This window comes from Chenopodium quinoa, unplaced genomic scaffold (assembly GCF_001683475.1).
Source record: "Chenopodium quinoa cultivar QQ74 unplaced genomic scaffold, ASM168347v1, whole genome shotgun sequence".
NCBI lineage: Eukaryota > Viridiplantae > Streptophyta > Magnoliopsida > Caryophyllales > Amaranthaceae > Chenopodium > Chenopodium quinoa.
The window spans coordinates 2,201,737-2,222,826 of record NW_018743066.1 but is presented as its reverse complement, the minus strand read 5'-3'; the positions used below and the strand labels follow the sequence as shown (position 1 = coordinate 2,222,826).

Sequence of the window (21,090 nt, the reverse complement as noted above, 5' to 3'; positions counted from 1 at the left end):
TTTCTTGAGAGCACAAACTAATCATCATGTGAGCATGCAAATGAATATTAGAGCAAAGCGTGAGCATGGAATTTGGCATTGAATGAACCAAAGGTAAGTGCCAAGTCCGAGCAAAGCAGTTATCGCGGCACAAAGTTTACAAGGCTAGAGAAGTTCAATAGTGATATTGGACAACCAACAATATTGTCAATAATAAATTGTCAAAATTTTATTTATCAGGGCTTAATTGTGCAATACAAATAGTTGTGATGAGTAAGAAAATCAAATTTAATAAAAATATACATCTCATTGTTCACCATTGTAAATTAACTTCAAACAATACATCTATTTTCTTCCTTACAAGAATACAAGCATTCACCTCATCCTCTGACAAACACAAAATGCAGGTATTGTTGAAATTCCTTCCTGAAGTCATGTTTAAGATGCAATTTACAGAACATATCACAAAAGCTTTCAGCTTACACTGCCTTAGGAGGTTATCCTGATGTAAATCACTAAACGCAGTCGAAAATCCCACAACCCTGCAAATCATATCTGACAGCGATCCCAACACTATCTATGACATATATATCAGAGACTGCTACCTCCTTCCTAAGGAAAAACACCCAATCACCTAGCAAAGGCCTTATCATGAAGACTACAGTGGTGGACATCAGCAAACCCATGTTTCATCAATATGGAGATCTTACTTTCTTAGAGCGCAGAAAATATCCTTATCTCCACCAAGGAGATCCAGCTTCATAGACTTGTTCACCATTATCCCATGAAATTTGACATGCTTGAAGGCCAATGGCTAAACTTGGCTCCTTTCCATGCAGAGAAATCCAATTTTCAGTAGCAATTCTTCTTTCATCCTCACATGAGTATTCTCTCTTGTATTTACCAAAGGGAGATACTCCAGGTTTGGTTAGCTCAGCAAGCGCAGCTGGCATATACATTGAATCACCAATTAAAGGAGCTCCACAAGCAGCAAGTTGTGCTCTGATCTGACCCAAAAATTAGGTGCACAAGTAAGTCCACAAGTTTCTTTCGGTGCACAGAGGGTGATTAACCTCACATCTCAATTTTCAAAGGAGATCAACAAGGGAAGTCGAACTAGGATATTGACGTCAGAACTGAATACTTGTATACTACACGAATGTATCCAAGTTTCCGACTAGCTAATCTACTAGTAGTTAATTTTTATGGTCTGAATAGTTGTGTCTTGAAGTTGAAATGAAGTCTTATAGTAACATGACATTGAGCGGTAGCAATACCTGATGAGTTCGTCCAGTCAAAAGATTGATTTTACATTCATATGCAAAAGTCTTGACAAGCCATCCGCAGTCTTTGATTTGATACTTTTCTTCAATGGTAGAGTTTGGCCAAGAAACTTCTTTGCAATCCAAAACTTCAAGCTGACATAATTGCCACCCTTTCTCATACTCTGCATTGAATGCACACTCTCAGCTTTATGCAAAAGTTACCTTCATTGAAATAGAGCCTAGCTACTTAACAGTTAACACAAGCTGTTATACAGAGCTTACAAACACTAATCCTATGTATCTGACACAATGTATTAAAAAAAAATAAAAAATCACTCCTATAAAGCATATTTGCATCCGAATACCACATCCACAATTACTTATGCTGCTGTACTACTGAACTTCATCATGAGGGAAGAAAGTCTGATCTTTCTTGTTTTCAGGAAAGAGACTCAAAAGAACTACTATTTACTAAACTTTTATTACTCTTACTCAATCACACTTAAAACTAGTTTGATGCCCATGCTACACAAGTAAATACTCCGTATAATTTATGGATTGATGCTTGAGGTGAAAAATACGAAAACACAGCTCTTATAATTGGTAAACATGTCTAAATGAGACATATAAAACTAAAAGTTGAAGGGAAATGGATCTTTTGGAAAGATAACATGTAATTTGAGGTTTCTATTACTTTCTCGTAGCTTCCTAGTTTCCATATATCTTATCCAAAAACGTTTCAATGAATCTACTAAAAATTTGAATTTCTGATATACTTCCTATTTATCTCCTCCAATATCAATCTATGCATCATATCTTTTTGCATGCAAAGCAATTGATTGGACAGAGAGGTGATATTTGACAACATTGCCTACAAAAGAGAGCAAGAACAACAAAGTTGCAAAAGTGGATGTCCCCACTTACACAGAAGGTCCTGGTGCTGTGATTCCGCCAAAAAAAAATTCTTTGAAGAAAAGGATCCATGCATTGTGAAGCATTCCAAAAAAACAAATATTTTATGTTTGAGACATGGAGGAAATATATAATACAAAGTATAAATTATTGTATGATTATAAAAAATGAAAAATTGGTGTTAATGAAAAAATTAGAGAGAAGACCTGATACGTAGAAGAAAGAGAAAGCATCGATTTCGGGCACATGGTTTTATACTAATATTTGTTGTACGACTGAAGAAATTTGATTGAGTTAATGAGTAATTTTATGTAAATAGGGATAAGGTGACATTGCTAATTTGCTACAGGAATTGAGGCCTCCTTAAATCTATGATCTGTAATGAGTTGTCTTATTATATTTAGCAAAAACTGGGCAAGTTTTTCAAGACATTACAGACAAATAATGTAGGACTCTTTCAACCAGAATTATATATTTGACAAATTTATGAAATGAGAATAACAGGCCTGATGTGTTGACATGTTTACCTTCAGAAACTATACGTGGAGCAAGCTTTGCCGGCTGCATGTAATGGGTGATAATTCCACAAGATATTGGAGCTGCAACGAGGGCAAGATAGATTTTCTTGACCTTCTTTTCCTTATGTAAAGCAAATGTACAATAAGATTAATTACAGGGTATCAGCTGAATGCTGAAAGATACTTTCAAAGACGTATTGCTGTGTTGGATGTTTAACTGCACCCAACATAGAAATTGAATTTCGGTCAGAAGTGTATTTGATTGTCCATTTTCTAAACAATAGCATTATATCACACAGGAAACTAATTTTATGGAACACAATAAACTTACTCTAAATTTTTCATGAAAGATAGAACTATATTCCTCAGTTCTGGCCATCACAACACTGAAATGAGTTTAGAGAGGTCACATACTGATGTAGGCAGCAATAAAGTTCAGTAAAATATATTTTGGCAACTGTCTACACATATTACCATCCTTCAGTGCAATTATCAATTTGATGTGTAGTCAAGAGTGGACTAGTCAATCCCAAAGCACGAGTAGCAAAATTTGCACAACTTTCTTCGATATTGTTGGAAGTACCTCCTACCTATTCAAACACAGAAGCATCACAGAAGATATCAGCTTAAAGATTGACAATAGGCATTTCGTAGGATTGCATCAGAAGATAATCATAGATTTAGTTAAAAGGGATGATTTGCATGACCACGGGCATGATCTTAACAAAATTAGGGATAAGCACAACTCATTTCTCTAATGAATGATAGGCGTCAACTCAATAATGCAAAGGCAGAGCGAGAAAGTGGTTAAAAATATTCTTAACAGCAAGAAAAGATCAGATCAGGCGCTTAAACTCCAAGCTCTATATTGGTTGAATAATACTCAATCTCATCAAGCCAGAGTCCAACAAACCATAGCTTGGAATGCATGCAGCTTTAAATTCTTCTCACCAGTTAAACACAACATAGTGGAGTGACAATGAGGAAAAATATTCATTTCTCCTAACTGCGTGACATCTATTCTCATTAATTCATCAAAAACGCACATACATCTTTTCATCAGAAGACTCTAAAGAACATAAGTAGAAGTTCCAAGATTTACATACAGAGGTGCCAGCAGGCTTGTCCAGAATCACATAATTGTCAGTAATGGCTATAATCCTCGACTTCCAATCAATTTCATAGCACCTGAAAAGAATTCAATGCCTGTATTACATACAATAAAAATTGCAAGCACCAAGAACTAAAAGTAACTTTATTCTTGAAAACCTTGGGAAGCGTCTTGGATGTACATAAACACGCAAGTAAGTTCCAACTTCAACATGTTCATTAACGTGAGTTATACGGAAAGTCTTTTGTGCTTCTGAAACAGTTTTCCCTTCAAGTGACTGCCTCTGTTTTAGAAGATGAGGTGAAGTAAATTTTTCGTATACTTTAACTTGCTCTGGAGTTGCAGTTGCTGGAGGCTTAGGATGCACAAGTGCATAATATACAGCTCCAAAATGGATAAGGTCAGCAACATACCTTCACAAATCATTAACTCAATTAGGGACCTCATCCCACTTCATCATCAACAAAAATGAATGCCATGAGGGGAAAAAAGAAGATGAAACCGTATAACAACACTTACAGTGGTGGGAGATTTAAAGTTCTGCTAATGTAATCACAAACAGGGCCTTCTTCTAAAACCACCAAGTGTTCAACTCTAGGTGGGTGATTGCTGTGATTTGAGGGAGGGCAGGGTAAAAGGCGATCATATTCTGGGTAGCTGAAAATTAGCATTGAAAGTCAGATGTGATGTCAGAAAAGCAAAGCTTGTAGCCATATATGTCTAAGTTGATTACTATCTGCTGAAAGCTCATGATTTACAGACATGGAAACTTGCAGAATCTTAAGAGAGATCTAAGAACTCACGCAAGCAAATAGAATGACTTATACATGTTATTGTCCTTTCAAAACCAGGAAGTAAATAAAGGGACAACATGAACCAAGTAGAGGGAATGGTAGAAACCACACATCTTCCCCAGTGACTAGACAAGCTAGTTGATTCAAATGTGCCCTTAAATGCACACACCCTATGTAGAAGATTGAAGCCAAAGAGGTTTCCTTTAACTAACTTTCATCAAAGGATAAGCAGTAAAAAAAATTAGTCTTAAAAAAAAAAAAAAAAATTGTCGTTTGAGAAGTCCCATGAGGAAATTGTTTTAGCATAAGTTCTTGTTTTGCAAGTCCCGAAGAACAAATTAATGGGTTGATAAGGAATTTCCAACGGATACATACATTAGCTATACAATAGTAGGCTTAATAATTACCTTGGAAGAATTAAAGTATTAAACATGCCCTCAAACAAGCTGATAACATTGGTAATACTAGTAGTCTAATGGCCTTGAAAATGGCAAACACCTATAAGGTAGTACACTGTAAGTACAATCCTATGGCGTGTTTCTGTCAGTTTTATTCTGTAACTCACAAAAACAAACAAAACAAAAAAAAAAAAATCTCCACAGAGCTATATGATGGCTTAATGTGCAAGCATCTCTACAGCTGATCATAGATTCCTTTGTCACTAAAGTGTTGATTAGACCACCTGCTAGTACTGGCTTCCCAATACTTCATGAGTTCATGCTAAAATGCTAAATAATTGAGTAACATGTTTAATGCTATTCATGATATATTCAAAACTATCCATCTACTCAAATCTTATAAAGTTATAATCAATTATAACCAACTTTCCTATGACTAATTTCATATTCGAGTAACACTACCTATTAACAGAAAACTAACAGACTTACAGTCCATTGTTGGAAAAAGAACACTTCTTTGAGTGCAAAAATCTGATTCACTCAAAATTCCTTCCCTTTAAACATCAAAGCTCAGAATTCAAGACTCAATGCTTCTAATTTACAACATTATGCTAATATATGTAGAATATATTCATAAATGTGCAATTAGGGGTTCAGAGTTACAAATTACAGTACAATTTTAATTGGGTAGTTGTTCAATTCTCAGATAAGAGGTTTCAAATTGAGGTAGATAACTTGTATAAAAATGTCAGAAAATCTCATTCAAATTTCACACAGCAAACTGCATTATCCATACTTAAGTTAAAAAAACAACAATAATTTATCAAGAATTAAGCGAATAAAATTAAAATTCTTGACTGAATAAATCACATTGGAGCTAAATCTGAGAAACCCATTTACATATTAATCCATATTATTAAATCAATAGTTATAAAAGAAATTGAAATAAGAGAATGATGAAATTTGGATTACCCATTAGCAAAGGTAGCAGAAGCAACACAGTTAACAACCCATTTGCCATTCTTGGTGGGGGTGCCTGCTAACGTGCGCCGCCGGAGAGTTGCCGGAGCTCCGATTACACGGGTATGGTTGCTCCGGATTCTGTGATATGGGGTTGCATAATTGGTTAAAATTGGCCTGAAATTCCCTGCCCTAATTGTAACCGGGTTTCCCAGCATAATTTGCACTGGAAAGAGCACAAAAGGTGCAGTAGAAATTCTAAGGGTCAATTGAGAAGAGGATAAGTGGAATTGTCAATTGAGTCTTGAATCAAGGTTGGCCCAAATCAAAATGGACTTGGGACACTTTATTCGTCGAACTTAAATCGTGTTGAACTTTCACTCTAACTGATTTTAACTCAAACTTGAAAAGGTATTATAGATAGTCTTAATGTTGACCTGACTTGATATTGATATGCCAGTACTAACTTAATTCTTAAACAGTAATGTTAAATTGTTAATGAATAATGATGCATTGATATACTTCGTAGATGAATCGAATTTGCTTCCTTTTTTCTTTAAATGGATGAACAATGCTTAGAACTAACAATGGGTTAGGTTGGGTTGATTTTGGGTTCGGTTTGGTATAAATAGGTTTAAGAGTCTCTTACTCCGAACTCAGCTTGTTAGTTTTAAATGGTTGAGATTCTTGAACAAAACTAACTTTTTGCTAATAGATCACCCTAAAAGTCGCTCTATTTAATATTTCTTAACTTTTAGGGAGAAAAAAATTGCACAATATGAACCTTTGTCTCATACGTTGAAAATTCACTCTTTTGTCCAATAAAAATGTCCAAATCTAAATCAATCCTAACAACAATAGTGTAAGGTCATGTTCTCTTCACCTTAAAAAATAATTTCAGTTCAGTAAAAATAATTTCAGTTCAGTAAAAATAATTTTAGTTCAGTAAAAATAAGTTCAGTTCAGCAAAATTCAGTTTTATTAAAGAAGAATTATAATAGAAAATCAGTAAAAATAATTTCAGCTCAGCAAAAATAATTTCAATTCAGTAAAATTAATTCAAGTTCAGTAAAAATAATTTAAGTTCAGCAAAAATAATTTCAGTTCAATAAAAATAATTTCAGTTCAGCAAAATTAAGGTGAATAGAACGGGGCCTAATTTAAAATTTGCCGAGAAATAATATAATGTGTTAAGTGAATCAACGGAGGTAATAATTGATTTTGACAAGTTATTCTCAAATTAGAAATTTCAACCTTATCATAATCCCTATAAGGGGCGTTTGGTTCGCAGAGTGGTATAGGTTTGGAATCAGGAATAGGGTTAAGGTGGTATCGAGTTGGAACTTGATACTTAATACTATGTGTTTGGTTCAATTCTGGAATGAAATATCATCCCCTTAATTTCATATATTTGATATTTAAGGGAATGGAATGAGCCAAACCCGCCTTCTCCCCAAGGTTTCTAAACCCTAATTAGTATACACTAGACCCTAGTGTAGGTACCATAACCTACACCCCCTACAAAACGCAGCGTTTTGCGTTTTTCCCCTACCCCCACAAACTACAGTAACTACCCCCACTAACCACGGTAAAAAAAAAAAACTATCCATATCAAATTATTCTCTCTCTAAAAACCATCTTCTTCATTTTTGTAGAATTTCTCTCTCATCAACACCGTCGAATCGGAACGAAATTCTCTTCAAATTATTGCAAAATTGCTTCAAAACACTTCATAATTACTTCAAATGTCTGATATTCGAGATGAAATTAAACAATCGCAGCAGCATTTTGATAAAGAGTAAGTAATTTTGTTCATTTGATTACGATTTTAGTACAATTTTTGTATGAAGCATAATTTTGGTTCTTTTCCTTGTGATTGTAGAGTGATTTTGCAAAAAAAACGCTTTAGAGAAGAACATGGAAGATAAAACTGGAAAATCAGAGCAAAATGTTACCAAAGAGTAAGTAATTTTGTTCATATTCTTGCGATGACAATTATAGTGCGATTTTATGTGTGAAACCTAATTTTTGTTCAATTTTTTGCAATTGTAGTATGATTTTGGAGAAAAATACTTCACAGACGAGTAATTTGTTGAAAATTTCTGAAGAAATGTATGAACCCTAACTTTTGTAAAACCTAATTTTTGTTAAAATTTTTTGCGATTGTAGTAATTGTTCTAAGATTTTACTGAAAATAACTAAAACATTAACAATTTATTAAATAAAACAGAGACGATGATGATGATGTACCTCTTCAGTCAAGAGTAGACAAATTGAAAAAAAACCGCCAAAATGATCCAATTGTAGATCCGGAACTTTTAAAAGATATTGACAAGTCAATTGGTACGGATTTAACAATGTCTCCACTACCAAGGTAATTAGTCATTTACAGAATATATTATGTTCATGTCTAATATGCTAGTTGTATTTGATAAAATTGGTTTTATCTTTGTTTAATATGTTATTTGTATATGATCATATTTGATACTCATAATGTTCATTTATAGATATAGTTATGATCATATATTTATATTTGTTCATATGAGTATTTATTGAGATTTAAAAACAAAAGTACATTTCATTGAAACATCATTGTATATGATCATATTTGATACTCATAATGTTCATTTATAGATATAATTATGATCATATATGTATATTTGTTCATTTGAGTAGTCATTGAGATTTAAATAACAAATATACATTTCATTAAATCATCATGCACATATATAAATATGATAATAATCATTTCAGTGATATGCATTCAAACTAATGTCATGTAATTAATTTATAATGTAGTGATGTGCCATTTAGAGTGATACACTTGCTTCAATTTAGAGATGGGAAATCTGAACCATTAACTCTAAAGAAGGTTATACAACAAAATGAATATGGTAATAGTTATGAAAGATACACTTTAAACAAGTAAGTTTATATGTATAAAATAATTGTTTTTACATTCAATTATTGTACATTGTATATATATACCAAACTTATTAGGTAATTCTTAAAATTTTAGTGAAAAAAAAAAGGTTCGAGTGAAATTTGTTATGTCAAAATCAAGACCACCAGAGACAAATCAAACAATAAGGTATAAAAGCTTTATACAAAATAACTAATTATCTTCTTCATTGTATAAATTAGTTCATACTTTAATATCATATTATATAAAATAATTCTGTTTTTTTTAAGTGAACAAAGTGAGAACATTCCTGCTACTAATGCAACAACTAAGAGTGTGTCTGCTACACATAACACAACTGACAAAGAGAGCAGGGATGAAAGGTATACTAATGATCAATTTTATATAAACAAATGTTCATTTTTATAACAGTATATTTTATGTACAATTTATGTGCATTTTTTATTTAAAGTATTTCTTAATATTGATTTCAGCAAGCAAGAAGAAGTTCAACCAAAAGTGCAAAGCAATCCAGTAAAGAATAGTCTTGGCCAAAAGTAAGAAAACTTAAATGTTCAATTTAGATAGACTATATGTTCATTTGAAAATCAGTACAAAAAAGTTTGCTCATGGCCAATAGTAATATAAGTTATATGTTCATTTTTTTATTTACTAATCAAAATTGTAAATTCAAACATATTTTTAATGAAATATCAGAAAACCCAAAGATGATTCAAGAATAACAACATTAAAGGACAAGATGCGAGAAATACATTTAGACATAGAGAGAAACCCAAAGTATGTTTAAATTTAAATAATTGAATTAATTTAATCAATTAATGAATATATTTCAAAGTTAATATCATACATTTACAGAAAGTACAAAGAATCGACAATCAGAATTATGAGAAATCTCAAAAGAATGGAAAAGGCAAGCAAGGAAATCAGGAAAGGTAAATGATCATATTTATTGAATATTTTTGTTTAATAGTCATAAATATCAATTTTAACAATACTATTACTTTTGAAGGTGAAGCAAAAAAGAAAGAAAAAGGGCCAATAGAAGAGAAAACTGTGGAAAAAGGTAAAAATTTTAAAATGTACATTTTTATTACAAAAAATGTTCATATTGGAAAAGCATAATATTAAATATTCAATAAGATTAAAAAAATTAAATTTTAACTAAATAAATTTTAATAGAAGTACAAGAAGGAAAAAAAGGGACTGAAAAAGAGAAAAGCCCTAAAGACAAAACTGTGGAAGATGTCTTTCCAAAGACAACAAATGTAGAAGGTAAAAATTTATAAATGTACATTTTTATTACATAAAATGTTCATATTGGATCTACATAATATTGAATGTTCAATAAGATTAAAAAAATATATAAATATTAACTAATTAAATTTTCATAGAAGGACAAGAGGGAAAAAAAGAGCCTGAAAAGGAGAAAATCCCTAAAGAGAAAACAGTGGAAGATGAGTCTACAAAGACAACAGATCCGAAAGGTAAATAGTGGAAAATGTACATATTCATTACCTGAAATGTTCATTTATATTGTATATAGTAAACTTTTGTCATCCAATTTAATAATGTTTATTTAATCTTTTATATTTGATCATTTCATATGCAGCACAAATTGCACCTGATTTTGTTCAAATTGAGGATGAAACTTATCTTCTAGATCAAGATGATGATAAAGTTTCCACAAAACTTAGTGAGGAGACAGCTCCATCATCACAAAAAAGTGATCAGTCAACCAAAATGAAAACAAGATACAAAATGGTTGCAAGGAAAAACAAAAACAAAAGCCTTGTTGTTGTGCCAAGTGGTAGAATTACAAGGAGCCAAGGTAATCATAATACTTTTCTGTTACACAATAAATATTACACTTTCAAATATACTAACATAAATTTTTTTAAAAACAATAGATGTTCTGTTAGATGAATCTAAAAAGGGAAGCCTGAAGAAGGATGTTGAGCCTGCTAAAGAAACCGCAAAAATAGGACAGAAGAGAAGAATGTCTACAAGGAATTTTCCTATTCAAAAGGAAGCTGATGCACCACCTCCAGCACCTACTCCAATAAAAAAAATGGCAGGTGCTCCTGCTGAATATCCTCCAGACCAAGGCAAAAAGGGTAAATGTTCAATCTTAATGTATAGAATGATCATTTATGATGGTATATCATTAATGTTCAATTTCAATATATAGGTGGGAAAAAGAAAACTCTAGAAGTGAAGAAAACTTCTAAGGTTGCTGGCAAAAGAAAAGCAGGTATATAATGATATATTATAAATGTTCAATTTCTATATATAGAATGATCATTTGAGAAAACAATTTTGTTCATTTTATCATTTGCTTACTGTACATTTTCAATACTTAAACAAAATTATATATTTAATTTTCAGATGTCAGTCCTGCCAAGAGAAATGCTGGAAAGAGAAAAAAAATACAAGAAGTACCATCAGATGAACCCTCTCAAGATCCTGACAGTGATGATGATAGTGAAGAGTCAGTTTATAGAGCAGAAGAAGAGCCTGTCAGTGAGGATGATTATGAGGTGGAGGAAGAGGAGGAAGAGGAAGAAGTAAAGCCAAGGAAGAAACAGGCAAAGAAAGGGAATTCAGTGAAGGCAAAGGTTGAAAAGGAGGAGCAAAAGATGGTACTGTATGATGAAGGAAAGATTGAAGGTAGGAGAAAAAAGAAAATGAAAACTGAAATGGTTCAAGCAATAGAAACTGATGAAGTTGAGGAAATTCAGGAAGATGAATTTGAGGAAGAGAAATCTTCAAAGAGAGGAGGACATGTGAAGTTCATTGCATGGATAAAAAAGATGACACCTACCCAAAAACAACAAATTATTGATATAGGGTTAGGATCACTTCTTGACATTAGTTTACCTCAACTTGATCAAAAGTTCTGTAACTGGTTATTGGGAAGTTTTGAAGAAAATAGCCAGTATTTTGAACTACCAAAGAATGAAAAAATAGAAATTGAGGTAGAGGATGTTAGGGTAGTTTATGGCTTGCCTACAGGAGAAATTCCAATTGTTGAGCCAAAGTCTGATAAAATTAGTGAGGAGTATGCAGAATTTCTGAAGAAATGGAGAAAATCATGGTCAGGAAAAACTCCATCAGTGAGTCAGGTATGATCAGTTTTAAATGTTCATTTTAAATACATTAAATGATCAAAAGTATAAATGTTTTGTTCATTTTGTTTGCAGATTGTGAATGGATACATAAATGATAAATTCACCAACAACAGACCACCAAGTGAACATTTCATTACTAACTTTTTAGCAGTGGCTGTGAACTGCTTGATGAAATGTGTATCAAACAATCAATGCCATTTCAAATTTCTTTATTCTATGATGGACAAAGAAAACATAAAAAATTTGAACTGGTGTCAGTTTGTATATGACTCACTTATCAAATGTCATGTTGATTGGAGAAAGCAGCAAGGCAAGGGGTTCTACAAAGGCCCTCTTCAATTTCTGATGGTATATTCTTAGATACAAGATGTTCATTTAAATTTAAATAAATGCACTTTTTTTTATTGTTTATGTTCTGTTCCATGTTTTCTTTTTTCTTGTAGTTGTTCTATTTTGATAGAGTTCAGAGGTTAGACAAAAGGCCTCCAAGAACAATTCCTATCATATCTGCATGGAATAGAGACATGGTTCTTGAGAGGTTGAAGATTGAATTAGAATTGGGATTTGGGAGAGGGAAAATTCTACCAAGGATTGCTGCAGAAGTTGAAGAAAGTCCTAAGGTTATAAAATGATCACTTTTGTTAACATAAATGTTCATTTGTATAATCTGAAATGTTCAACTGCATAATTTTTAATATTCATTCATATAGGTTTTTATGGATGATTTTGTTTCCCTGGTAAAAACAACTTGTTCAAACCTGTCAAAGCTTTCTTCAAAATTGGTGAAGGCAAAGGATATCTTCCCTGGAAATGACTTGGTGAAAAAAGTTGATGAAGTTTTAGGAAAGGTGGTAGCTAGGGAACCATCAATTCTAAGCCAAGATGAAGAATTCTTTGGCAGTGAGGATTTCCTAAATGCACTTGCACAAGCTGAGAAGAATCTGATGCAAGGGTCTGAAAAGCAAACAACTGAGAAGCAAATGACTGGGAAGAAATTAACCAAAAAGGGAAAGGAAAAAGAACAAGAATATGACATCAGAAAAGCTTTCAGCTTGGGGTTGACTCCACCTTCTCCAGCCATTGGTAAATTCTAACTAAAAGAGACTATATATCCTAATTTTTATATGAAAAATTCTAAATTTGTGGTCTAAATTGTCCTAAACAGAAACAGGGCCCACCTTTTCAACACTTGGTGATATAATTGAACAACCAATAATTTCAACAAATGGTAATATGTTCATATATTTAATAATAATGTACATAAACTTAAGTAGAAATGTTCATTTCTAATTATTATGTGTAAATACTATTAACTTAGTGTATCTCCAAAATGATGATTTATAATACAGCTGGAGAAAAGGATGTGGGTAAAACTTCAGCAGCTTCAGAACAAAGAATTGAAGAATTTTCTAGAACTGGTATAATGTTCAATTAAAAAGTGTAAAATGTTCATTTACAAACAAGAAATATTCATTATTAATTGTATTATTTTGTTAGACGCAGCAACTGGTTCAAAACTTGATGCTGACACTAGGTCAGATAATGAAGGATTGCCTAGAACAGGTATAATGTTCAATTATAAATACTCAAATGTTCATTTACAAAGAAATTATATTATATCTAATTAAATTTTTTCTTAGATGCAGGATCTGGTTCAGTGGTTGATGCTGACCCTAGGTCAGATGGTGGTGAAAAAAGTGATGATCCAAAAAACACAGTTGGAGGTGGAAAACAAAACAAGGAAGATGTTTTTGAAAAAACAAAAAATGATGAAAAAGTGGAGGGGTAAAATCCTGAAGACATGTCTTACTATTAGGGTTATGTAATGGTGTAGGATAAAATATCTAGATGGAACAATTTAACTTATGTTACTATCGTGTTGTAACTTGAAACTGGTGTTTCTCAAACTATTGTATGTGTGAACATTATTTTGTTGAATATGTAATATGAATGTGTGGTTTATGTTAAATCAATAGGTTTATGTTAAATCAATATCTTTCATTTTATGAATTGAAAATGATTCAGGGTGTTACATAAGAAGCTTTTATTTTATTAATATGTACTGACATTGTTTCACTTTTCAGTGAAAACAAGAAGATTGTTGCTTCATCCTCAAAAGTCACAAAAAGGTACATTATTTATATTAAGTAAATGTTCAAAAATAATAATGAACATTTTCATATACCTAAATGTACATTTGTGTTATGTAATATGACCAGGAATGATGATAAGAAAAAGTCAATTGCAGAAAAGAAGAAAAAAACTGAAAAGGAAAAGGTTGAAAGGTATAATTTCAAATTTATTTATATACACTCAAATGTTCATTTATGTTCCTCATAATTTTCTTAATTTAACAATATTTTATATTGAACAACAAGACCAAAACGCGAAAAGAAAACACTTCCTCCTGCTTTCCGATCTCCTTACTTGGTCAAGTACAAGGATCTGTTTAAAGATGAGAAAGCCATGAACCAAATTGCGGTAGACTTTGCTCTTGGTGGAAAAGATGAAAGGTAATTACTTACACTAATTAAACTTAAGGTTTAATATCTTTTATAAAAATATGTTCACATTCATATTATTAAATGTTCATAATGCAGTGCACTCTTATACTATGATGGCTTGAATCTCATCAATAGAAATGAAATGAAAACTCTTGGAGATGATGTTGAAGTGACAAATTGTGTCATAGATGGATGGGCAAGGTTTCTTAATCATAAAAAGCCGAGAAACAAGATTTATTTCTCAACAGTGCTTCATGTTAGTCTTTCTTCTTTTTTTATATTATTGATTCTATTTTCCTATGATAAATAATTGCTAAAAATTCATTTAACTTCTATATGTTTGTTTGTATTTCAACAGCACATTATGTGCACAAATAAAGTTTGTCAAGAAGGATCATCAATGAAGACAAGAATTAATGCCTTCATAGAAAGAATTGACAATGAACTGAAGTTGAATAAAATTGACAGCATTGTTGGATATAAACAGGTATTAATTCTTGTTTAATACAAATGTTCAATTACCTTCAATATATTGTCCAATAACATTATATAATTTGTTCAGGTCTTCTTCCCAGTATCAACTTCTCAACATTTTTTTCTGTTGTGCGTCAATCATATAGAAGACAAAATTCATATAATTGACAATAGAAAACTACCAAAAAAGGTATCAGTCCAAGCAAAATATGAAGAACAACCAAAAATGATGGTGAGATAATATGTTCATTTATAGTTGACTACATGATCAATTATATTTTATTAATTGTTCATGTCTTCATCACAATACAAACTTCTAAACAATTTTTACTCTTTTTTCTATCAGTTAAAAGGATTGGCAGAGTACATGAAACACCTTGGATATCAAGATGCAAAAAGAATTGAAGACTACACAGTTGTTTTGGAAAAGATGAAATGGCGTAGCAACAATGACTATACAAACTGTGGAGTTTACATTATGAAGCATATGGAAACCTTCACTGCTGATCCTAATGAGAGCTGGATTTGTGATTTAAAACCAAACAATGTAAGAGTTATAAATGATCAATTATTTAAGATATAATATTCATTTATGAAACAGTAAAGATTGTTTAATTAAAATTTGACAATTCATTTTGTTCAACAGGTGGAACAAATTAGAAATCTAAGGCTCCAATACACAGCAGAACTGATGTTATTTGAAGAAAACACTGAATCAAGAGCAAATAGAAGGAAAGCTAGAAAATTTGCAACTTTGTAGTTTCAAATGTTCATTTACAACTATGTATATGTTCATTTCTTATATATGACTATTTTTTTTTTTTAGAAGTAGACTTATGGATTTTATTTTAATATTATTGTAATTGATATTTCATTTTAATCTTTGAATGAAAGTTTTTTATATAATAGATCGAAAATTCAAAATTACAAAATAGTAATTAAATCAACATTACAAAAAAGTCTAATGTTTATAAAGTTCTGGAATACTAATTATTTATCTTTATTAGCCAAACGTTTAGCTACACTTGTATCAAAAAAGGCTAACAACCTATCATATTTAGAAGAAATCTTTTTAGAACCTAATTGAACATTTCTTGATTGAAGAATTGGAACACGAGCACCTTGATCATTTCTTTGAACTGTGGGAGGAGTAACTTGAACATTCTGAACAGGAAATCCTTGATCATTTATTTGAACCGTAGGAGAAATAACTTGAACATTTGTTGATTGAACATTCCTGGAGTTGGATATGATCATTTCTGGATTGGTGTTTGAACAATTCTGAGTTTGATTTTGAACATTCCTGGGAACAGTAGGTTGAATAACAACAGGAGATTTTGTTGACGCACTAGTATGAATTGGAACTCTTGGATTAATTTGAGAGTAAGTTTTAACACCAGAAGCACCTTCATTTGCACCAAAATTAGAACAAGGTTGAACAGCAGAAACACCTTCAAGATTTAAATCCTTCGCCTTTAAAAAAATTAAATTGATCATTAATAAACCAGTATATGATCAGTTACAAACACTTATACAAACAAATATGGAAAAAAAAAAACCTTAGCAATAGATGAAATATCAACATCAATAGATATGATAGATGAAAGAGAGCTTTCACCAGTAGCCTACAAAAAAACCAAAAAAAAATATAAAAAATAAAAAATTAAATAAAAAAAAATTATAATATAGATCATAAATGTTCATATACCTGATCAAAATCATTGGAAATACTATGATTTGATTCCTTAGAACTAGAAGGAATTTCTTCTACAACAGCTGATTTTAAGCCGACCTATATTTTTAAATTATAAAAATCAATATTAATAAAATATAAATAAAATGTTTTTTTTGGCACATTTGAATTTACCTGAGCCCGTTTATTGCTCAAAACAATCAATTCAATGGGATCACTAATAGAATTAGCATAAGTAACAGCACAACCGTTCTCATCAAGTTCCTATTTAAAAAAAAAACATAAATGATCATTTACGAAAACTGAAATGATCAATTTGAAAATATGAAATGATCATATACCTGTACAACTGCTTGCCCTATACCCCTTTTGTAAGGAGTGTACAGAGACTTTTTCCTCTTGAAATTACCCTTTGCCTTGTTACACTGCTTCTCCAAGGTACTCTTAGGCCTTACATTCCTCTCACCTTTAGGCCTAGCTTTTGGAGGATTCTTGATCTCAAGATCAACAATTTCAACCTCTTTAACAGGTTCACTAAAGTCAATTACACCTGATACACTCTCAACCTTTTCTTTTAACAGATTGAAATAACACTCAACCTCTGCCCTTGCATTCAAAGAATTCTGACAACTTGTTATCAACTTAACAAACTTTCTGATTGTTTGTGACCTCCAAACACTAGTAGCCACAACATTTGTCCTCAAAGTAGGTTCTTCAATACCATGACTACACATGGCAGCCTTTGTCCATCGTTTCATTATATACTCTTGTGGAATATTACGCACACAATGCAAATGATATACTCGAAGAGAATGAGAACAAAGTAAACCAGTCTCACTAAAGTACATGCATGTGCAACAAATTGCATGTGTTTCCTTATTAAAAACAACTTCATGCTTAATTATATCCTTCCCAGGCCTCCAAAGAAGATATGAATATTCTGGAAAACGCAAACCATTATCAACATGATCATAAGCTGTCCCCCTAATGAACTCCTCTTCAAAAAGAACATAAGCTTGAATAGTGTACAATGATCTTGCATGAACTAATATACCAATATTAGCAAAAGCTAGGTGCCTATTACCCCTCAGAGTATTGTAATCTCTTGCACCTTCCTTACTTCTCCACTCAGAAATGACATCAAGAAAAACATGATAAAAATCACATAAACCTTGAGTCTTATTAAGACGTTGTGAAACTGACTTATTAGTAGTTTCACTACGTTGAGAAGACAATATACCACCAGACCAATACTTCTTAGAATAAGCAGGACACCACATTTCCTTTATTTTATACAAATCACATAACCAATCATCATTTTCACATTTGTATTTATCACACATCCTGTATAACAGAAATGATCATATATTAATTTAAAAATGAACAAAATATAAATTAAAATATGTACATTTGTGTAAAGAATAATGATCATAAACAATATGGACACTAATAATATTATGATAACATACATAACAAAGTAAATTGTATGATCATATGTAAAACACTAAATGTTCATATATATATCACATAATAATCAAATATATCACATAATAAAAATAAAAAATAAATATAAAAAACAATAATTTACCTTTTCCAGAAATATTCAAATTCAGCAGGAGTTTCACAATACTTCAAAAGATATCCAAACAAATCTGTAAAGCCTTCCAAAGCTCTCAATGCTCCAATGTGTTTCTTAGAATTTTGTTCAAGATGCCATACACATAAACGATGATGAACAGTTGAAGGAAAAATGTTTCTTATACCCGCTGCAATCGCTTGTGCTTGATCAGTCATAATTGTAATGGGACTTTTCCTCCCCATTGAGTGCAAAAATGTATCAAACAACCAATCAAAAGACTCGGTGCGCTCATTAAGAATAAAACCCATACCAAACATGACATTGTTACCATGATGGTTCATCCCAACAAATGGAGCACATATCATTCCATATTTATTAGTTCTATAAGTTGTATCAAAAACCAACAAATCTCCAAAGTAATGATAATCTCTCATCATCCTACCATCACGCCAAAAAAAAACTAACTAAAGCACCACTATCATCTTGTTCAAAATCATAATAAAAATCTGTCTCATCCACATGTCTCTTGGCAAAATATTTAATCAATTGGTTACCATCACATCCTTCAATTTGGGCAGCTTTTTCAGATGACAATGCATTATAAGCATCAGAAGCAGTAAAACAAAGATTAGGAGATCCCCCAACCTCCTTCTTTAGAACCCTCAAAGAATCAGTAACTTTGACTCCACTCAATTTCATTGTTGAAATGAAAAGAAGCTGCTCTTTATTCACATCTCTTTGAGACCTTATCAAATGCCTTTTTTCAGGAGGAATCATAGCATGATTATGAACCATTTCATGTCTTGTACATGTATAGACCCCTAAATGATCAATATGAAACTGCACAAAAGCTAAACAACCAGTTCGATGATCCAACTTCTCATAAATCCTTTTATTCTTACACTTATTATCTTTGAATCCCTCATTACAACAAACAAATCTTTTCATCAAAAAAGAATCATCTCTTCTTCTCTTACTCTTCCCAATTCGAATTCCAAAACCTTTCCTAAAAGCATATTCATTATACGCTTCGAAAGCTTCATCTTCAGATTTAAATTCTTTATCCTTTAATTCAGACTGTTCTGCTTCTAAATACATAATATCATCATTTTTTTCCACTGCACAATATACAATTATAAATGATCATAAAGAGTTTCATGAATGAACAATAACAAATAAGTAAAATGTTCAATATCAAAACAGCACATGATCAATTGCAAAAAGAATTTCAGCACATAATATTTTGAACAATATTTTCATTATTTACCACTACACATAATATCGATATAAAAATGTAAAAATAAATGATCAAAAATGACTTTAAGACTGAACATAAACACATTAGTAACAATGAATAAGAAAACATAAACGATTAATTGAAAGTATAATCTACAAAATATACGACAAAAACACACAATTCTAAAACACAGAGAAAACAACAAATGAAACAACAAATGAAGCAACAAAATGTTCATACAAAGTACAACAATCCAAAAACGTTCATCATAATGTAATCAAAGTAGTAAATTCAAAAATCGAAAGTGAATAATAATACATCAATTAAGTTCAAATTAACAGAGCATTATAACTGAACAAATTAGGGATAATTAAAAATTGAAAAATTATGATCACAATTACTCACATTGTTGCACAAACGAATCAACGAAACGAAGTCCAGAAGGAAACACACGCTCGCAATCGCGATCAAAATCAACGCAATCTCCAGATGCAGAATTCGCCATTGATGATCGGTAACAATTAACGAATTCGTTCAAAAAATCAAATGAAGAAGATGAATTAGCGAGAGAAAAATGTAGATCAAAAATGGAGGTTGGTTGATCAATTGAAGAGAGAGAAAAAATAGGGTTTAAAATCATATATATACATAAATTGAATAATAAGAATCAAAGGAAAAAGGAAAAAAGAGGAAGAAAAGAAAAAAAGAAAAAAAGGAAAAAAAAAAAAAAAAAAAAGGAAAGAATCGCAAAAGGAAAGAAGCTGCACATGAGAACTCAATACCAGCTACAAAACGACGTAGCATAGGGGGGGTGTAGGGAACACACCCTACACTAGGGTGTAGGGTAAAATTTTCATCTAAACCCCATACCTCATGGGTTTGAGGTATGGGTTTAAAAATCATATTTTTGACAACCAAACATATGGTATGGATTTTGGTCATTCTAAACCCATACCTAATACCTATAATCCGCGAACCAAGCGCCCCTAAAGGGTTTATCAACCTAGCCCATATAATTAAACCAGTTGAAAATTCCAACCTAAGATTCAACCTATAATCGATTAATTTTAGCTTATCTTTGAATTGATTTAGACATGTTGATAAGGTTGTCGATTTTTCCTAGCTCCAAAGGTACTTGTATAGTTGTGTTATAGGTTGTAGCCTTGTGGGGGACTACTTACTAGGGTGTATGACTAGTATGTCTTTGCTTCTCTAGTTCTCTCTATTAATTTAAAAAGTGGTATTTTGTAACACATTTTTTTAATTTGGTGGTCTTTTACAACATTTTTTTTTTTAAAAAAAAAGGTGATTATATGCAAAAAAATAAAATAAAATAAAAAGGTGGGTTTTTTTTTTTTTTGGCAAAATTTCCAATTTTTTTTAGGAATCCAAAACTTTCACTTTTAGTACAAAGTATGGGAAATAGATCCACAATTTTAGTAACCTTTTTAATACATTACCCAATGGGTAACAAAAAAAATTCAAGGTCTTAAAAAGGTTGTTTTGCCAAATGCATAAGATAACTCCACAATTTATTGCAACTCTGTGTTTTTGGCAGTGCTCATTTCCATTAAAAATAATGTTGTTAACCTCTTAAATTAAATAATTATAAAAC

General features: G+C 31.5%; 3 protein-coding genes across 7 annotated transcripts; all 3 read right to left on the bottom strand.

The window, feature by feature from the left end:
* Positions 1 to 189: 189 nt before the first annotated feature.
* On the bottom strand, positions 190 to 6,300 carry LOC110731370 (RNA pseudouridine synthase 6, chloroplastic-like). Of its 2 annotated transcripts, none has more exons than XM_021911225.1 (9): positions 5,950 to 6,299; positions 4,305 to 4,442; positions 3,944 to 4,198; positions 3,781 to 3,862; positions 3,149 to 3,264; positions 3,006 to 3,060; positions 2,684 to 2,795; positions 1,257 to 1,426; positions 190 to 986 (listed from the first exon to the last, which is right to left on the bottom strand). In XM_021911225.1, the coding sequence occupies exons 1-9, from the start codon at positions 6,153 to 6,155 to the stop codon at positions 714 to 716; spliced, it is 1,407 nt and encodes a 468-aa protein (XP_021766917.1). In that variant the 5' UTR covers positions 6,156 to 6,299; the 3' UTR covers positions 190 to 713. The 2 variants fall into 2 exon arrangements, with proteins under 2 accessions (XP_021766917.1, XP_021766919.1); XM_021911227.1 differs by having other exon boundaries at positions 802 to 981; positions 5,950 to 6,300.
* A 9,633-nt stretch (positions 6,301 to 15,933) lies between these two features.
* On the bottom strand, positions 15,934 to 20,347 carry LOC110731368 (protein FAR1-RELATED SEQUENCE 9-like). 4 transcript variants are annotated; one of them, XM_021911221.1, is made up of 7 exons: positions 19,881 to 20,347; positions 18,248 to 19,356; positions 17,001 to 18,003; positions 16,834 to 16,923; positions 16,675 to 16,758; positions 16,526 to 16,591; positions 15,934 to 16,439 (listed from the first exon to the last, which is right to left on the bottom strand). In XM_021911221.1, exons 2-7 carry the CDS (start codon positions 18,673 to 18,675, stop codon positions 15,957 to 15,959), a joined length of 2,154 nt encoding a protein of 717 aa, XP_021766913.1. In that variant the 5' UTR covers positions 18,676 to 19,356; positions 19,881 to 20,347; the 3' UTR covers positions 15,934 to 15,956. The 4 variants fall into 4 exon arrangements, with proteins under 4 accessions (XP_021766913.1, XP_021766914.1, XP_021766915.1 ...); XM_021911222.1 differs by lacking the exon at positions 16,526 to 16,591; XM_021911223.1 differs by lacking the exon at positions 16,834 to 16,923.
* Positions 18,683 to 19,980, bottom strand: LOC110731165 (protein FAR1-RELATED SEQUENCE 5-like). The gene is made up of 2 exons (XM_021910997.1): positions 19,881 to 19,980; positions 18,683 to 19,356 (listed from the first exon to the last, which is right to left on the bottom strand). The coding sequence occupies exons 1-2, from the start codon at positions 19,978 to 19,980 to the stop codon at positions 18,683 to 18,685; spliced, it is 774 nt and encodes a 257-aa protein (XP_021766689.1).
* Positions 20,348 to 21,090: the final 743 nt, after the last annotated feature.

Coding starts and splice junctions, on each gene's coding strand:
- LOC110731370 (XM_021911225.1), bottom strand. CDS start 6,155: ATGCTGGGAAACCCGGTTACAATTAGGGCAGGGAATTTCAGGCCAATT. Junction 4,443..5,949: donor TCTGCTACCTTTGCTAATGG/GTAATCCAAATT, acceptor GCTAATTTTCAG/CTACCCAGAATATGATCGCC. Junction 3,265..3,780: donor ACAAGCCTGCTGGCACCTCT/GTATGTAAATCT, acceptor GTGTTTGAATAG/GTAGGAGGTACTTCCAACAA.
- LOC110731368 (XM_021911221.1), bottom strand. CDS start 18,675: ATGATGAGAGATTATCATTACTTTGGAGATTTGTTGGTTTTTGATACA. Junction 16,924..17,000: donor TAGGGCAAGCAGTTGTACAG/GTATATGATCAT, acceptor TTTTTTAAATAG/GAACTTGATGAGAACGGTTG. Junction 16,440..16,525: donor ATATTTCATCTATTGCTAAG/GTTTTTTTTTTT, acceptor ATTTTTTTAAAG/GCGAAGGATTTAAATCTTGA.
- LOC110731165 (XM_021910997.1), bottom strand. CDS start 19,980: ATGGCGAATTCTGCATCTGGAGATTGCGTTGATTTTGATCGCGATTGC. Junction 19,357..19,880: donor TGATTCGTTTGTGCAACAAT/GTGAGTAATTGT, acceptor TATATTGTGCAG/TGGAAAAAAATGATGATATT.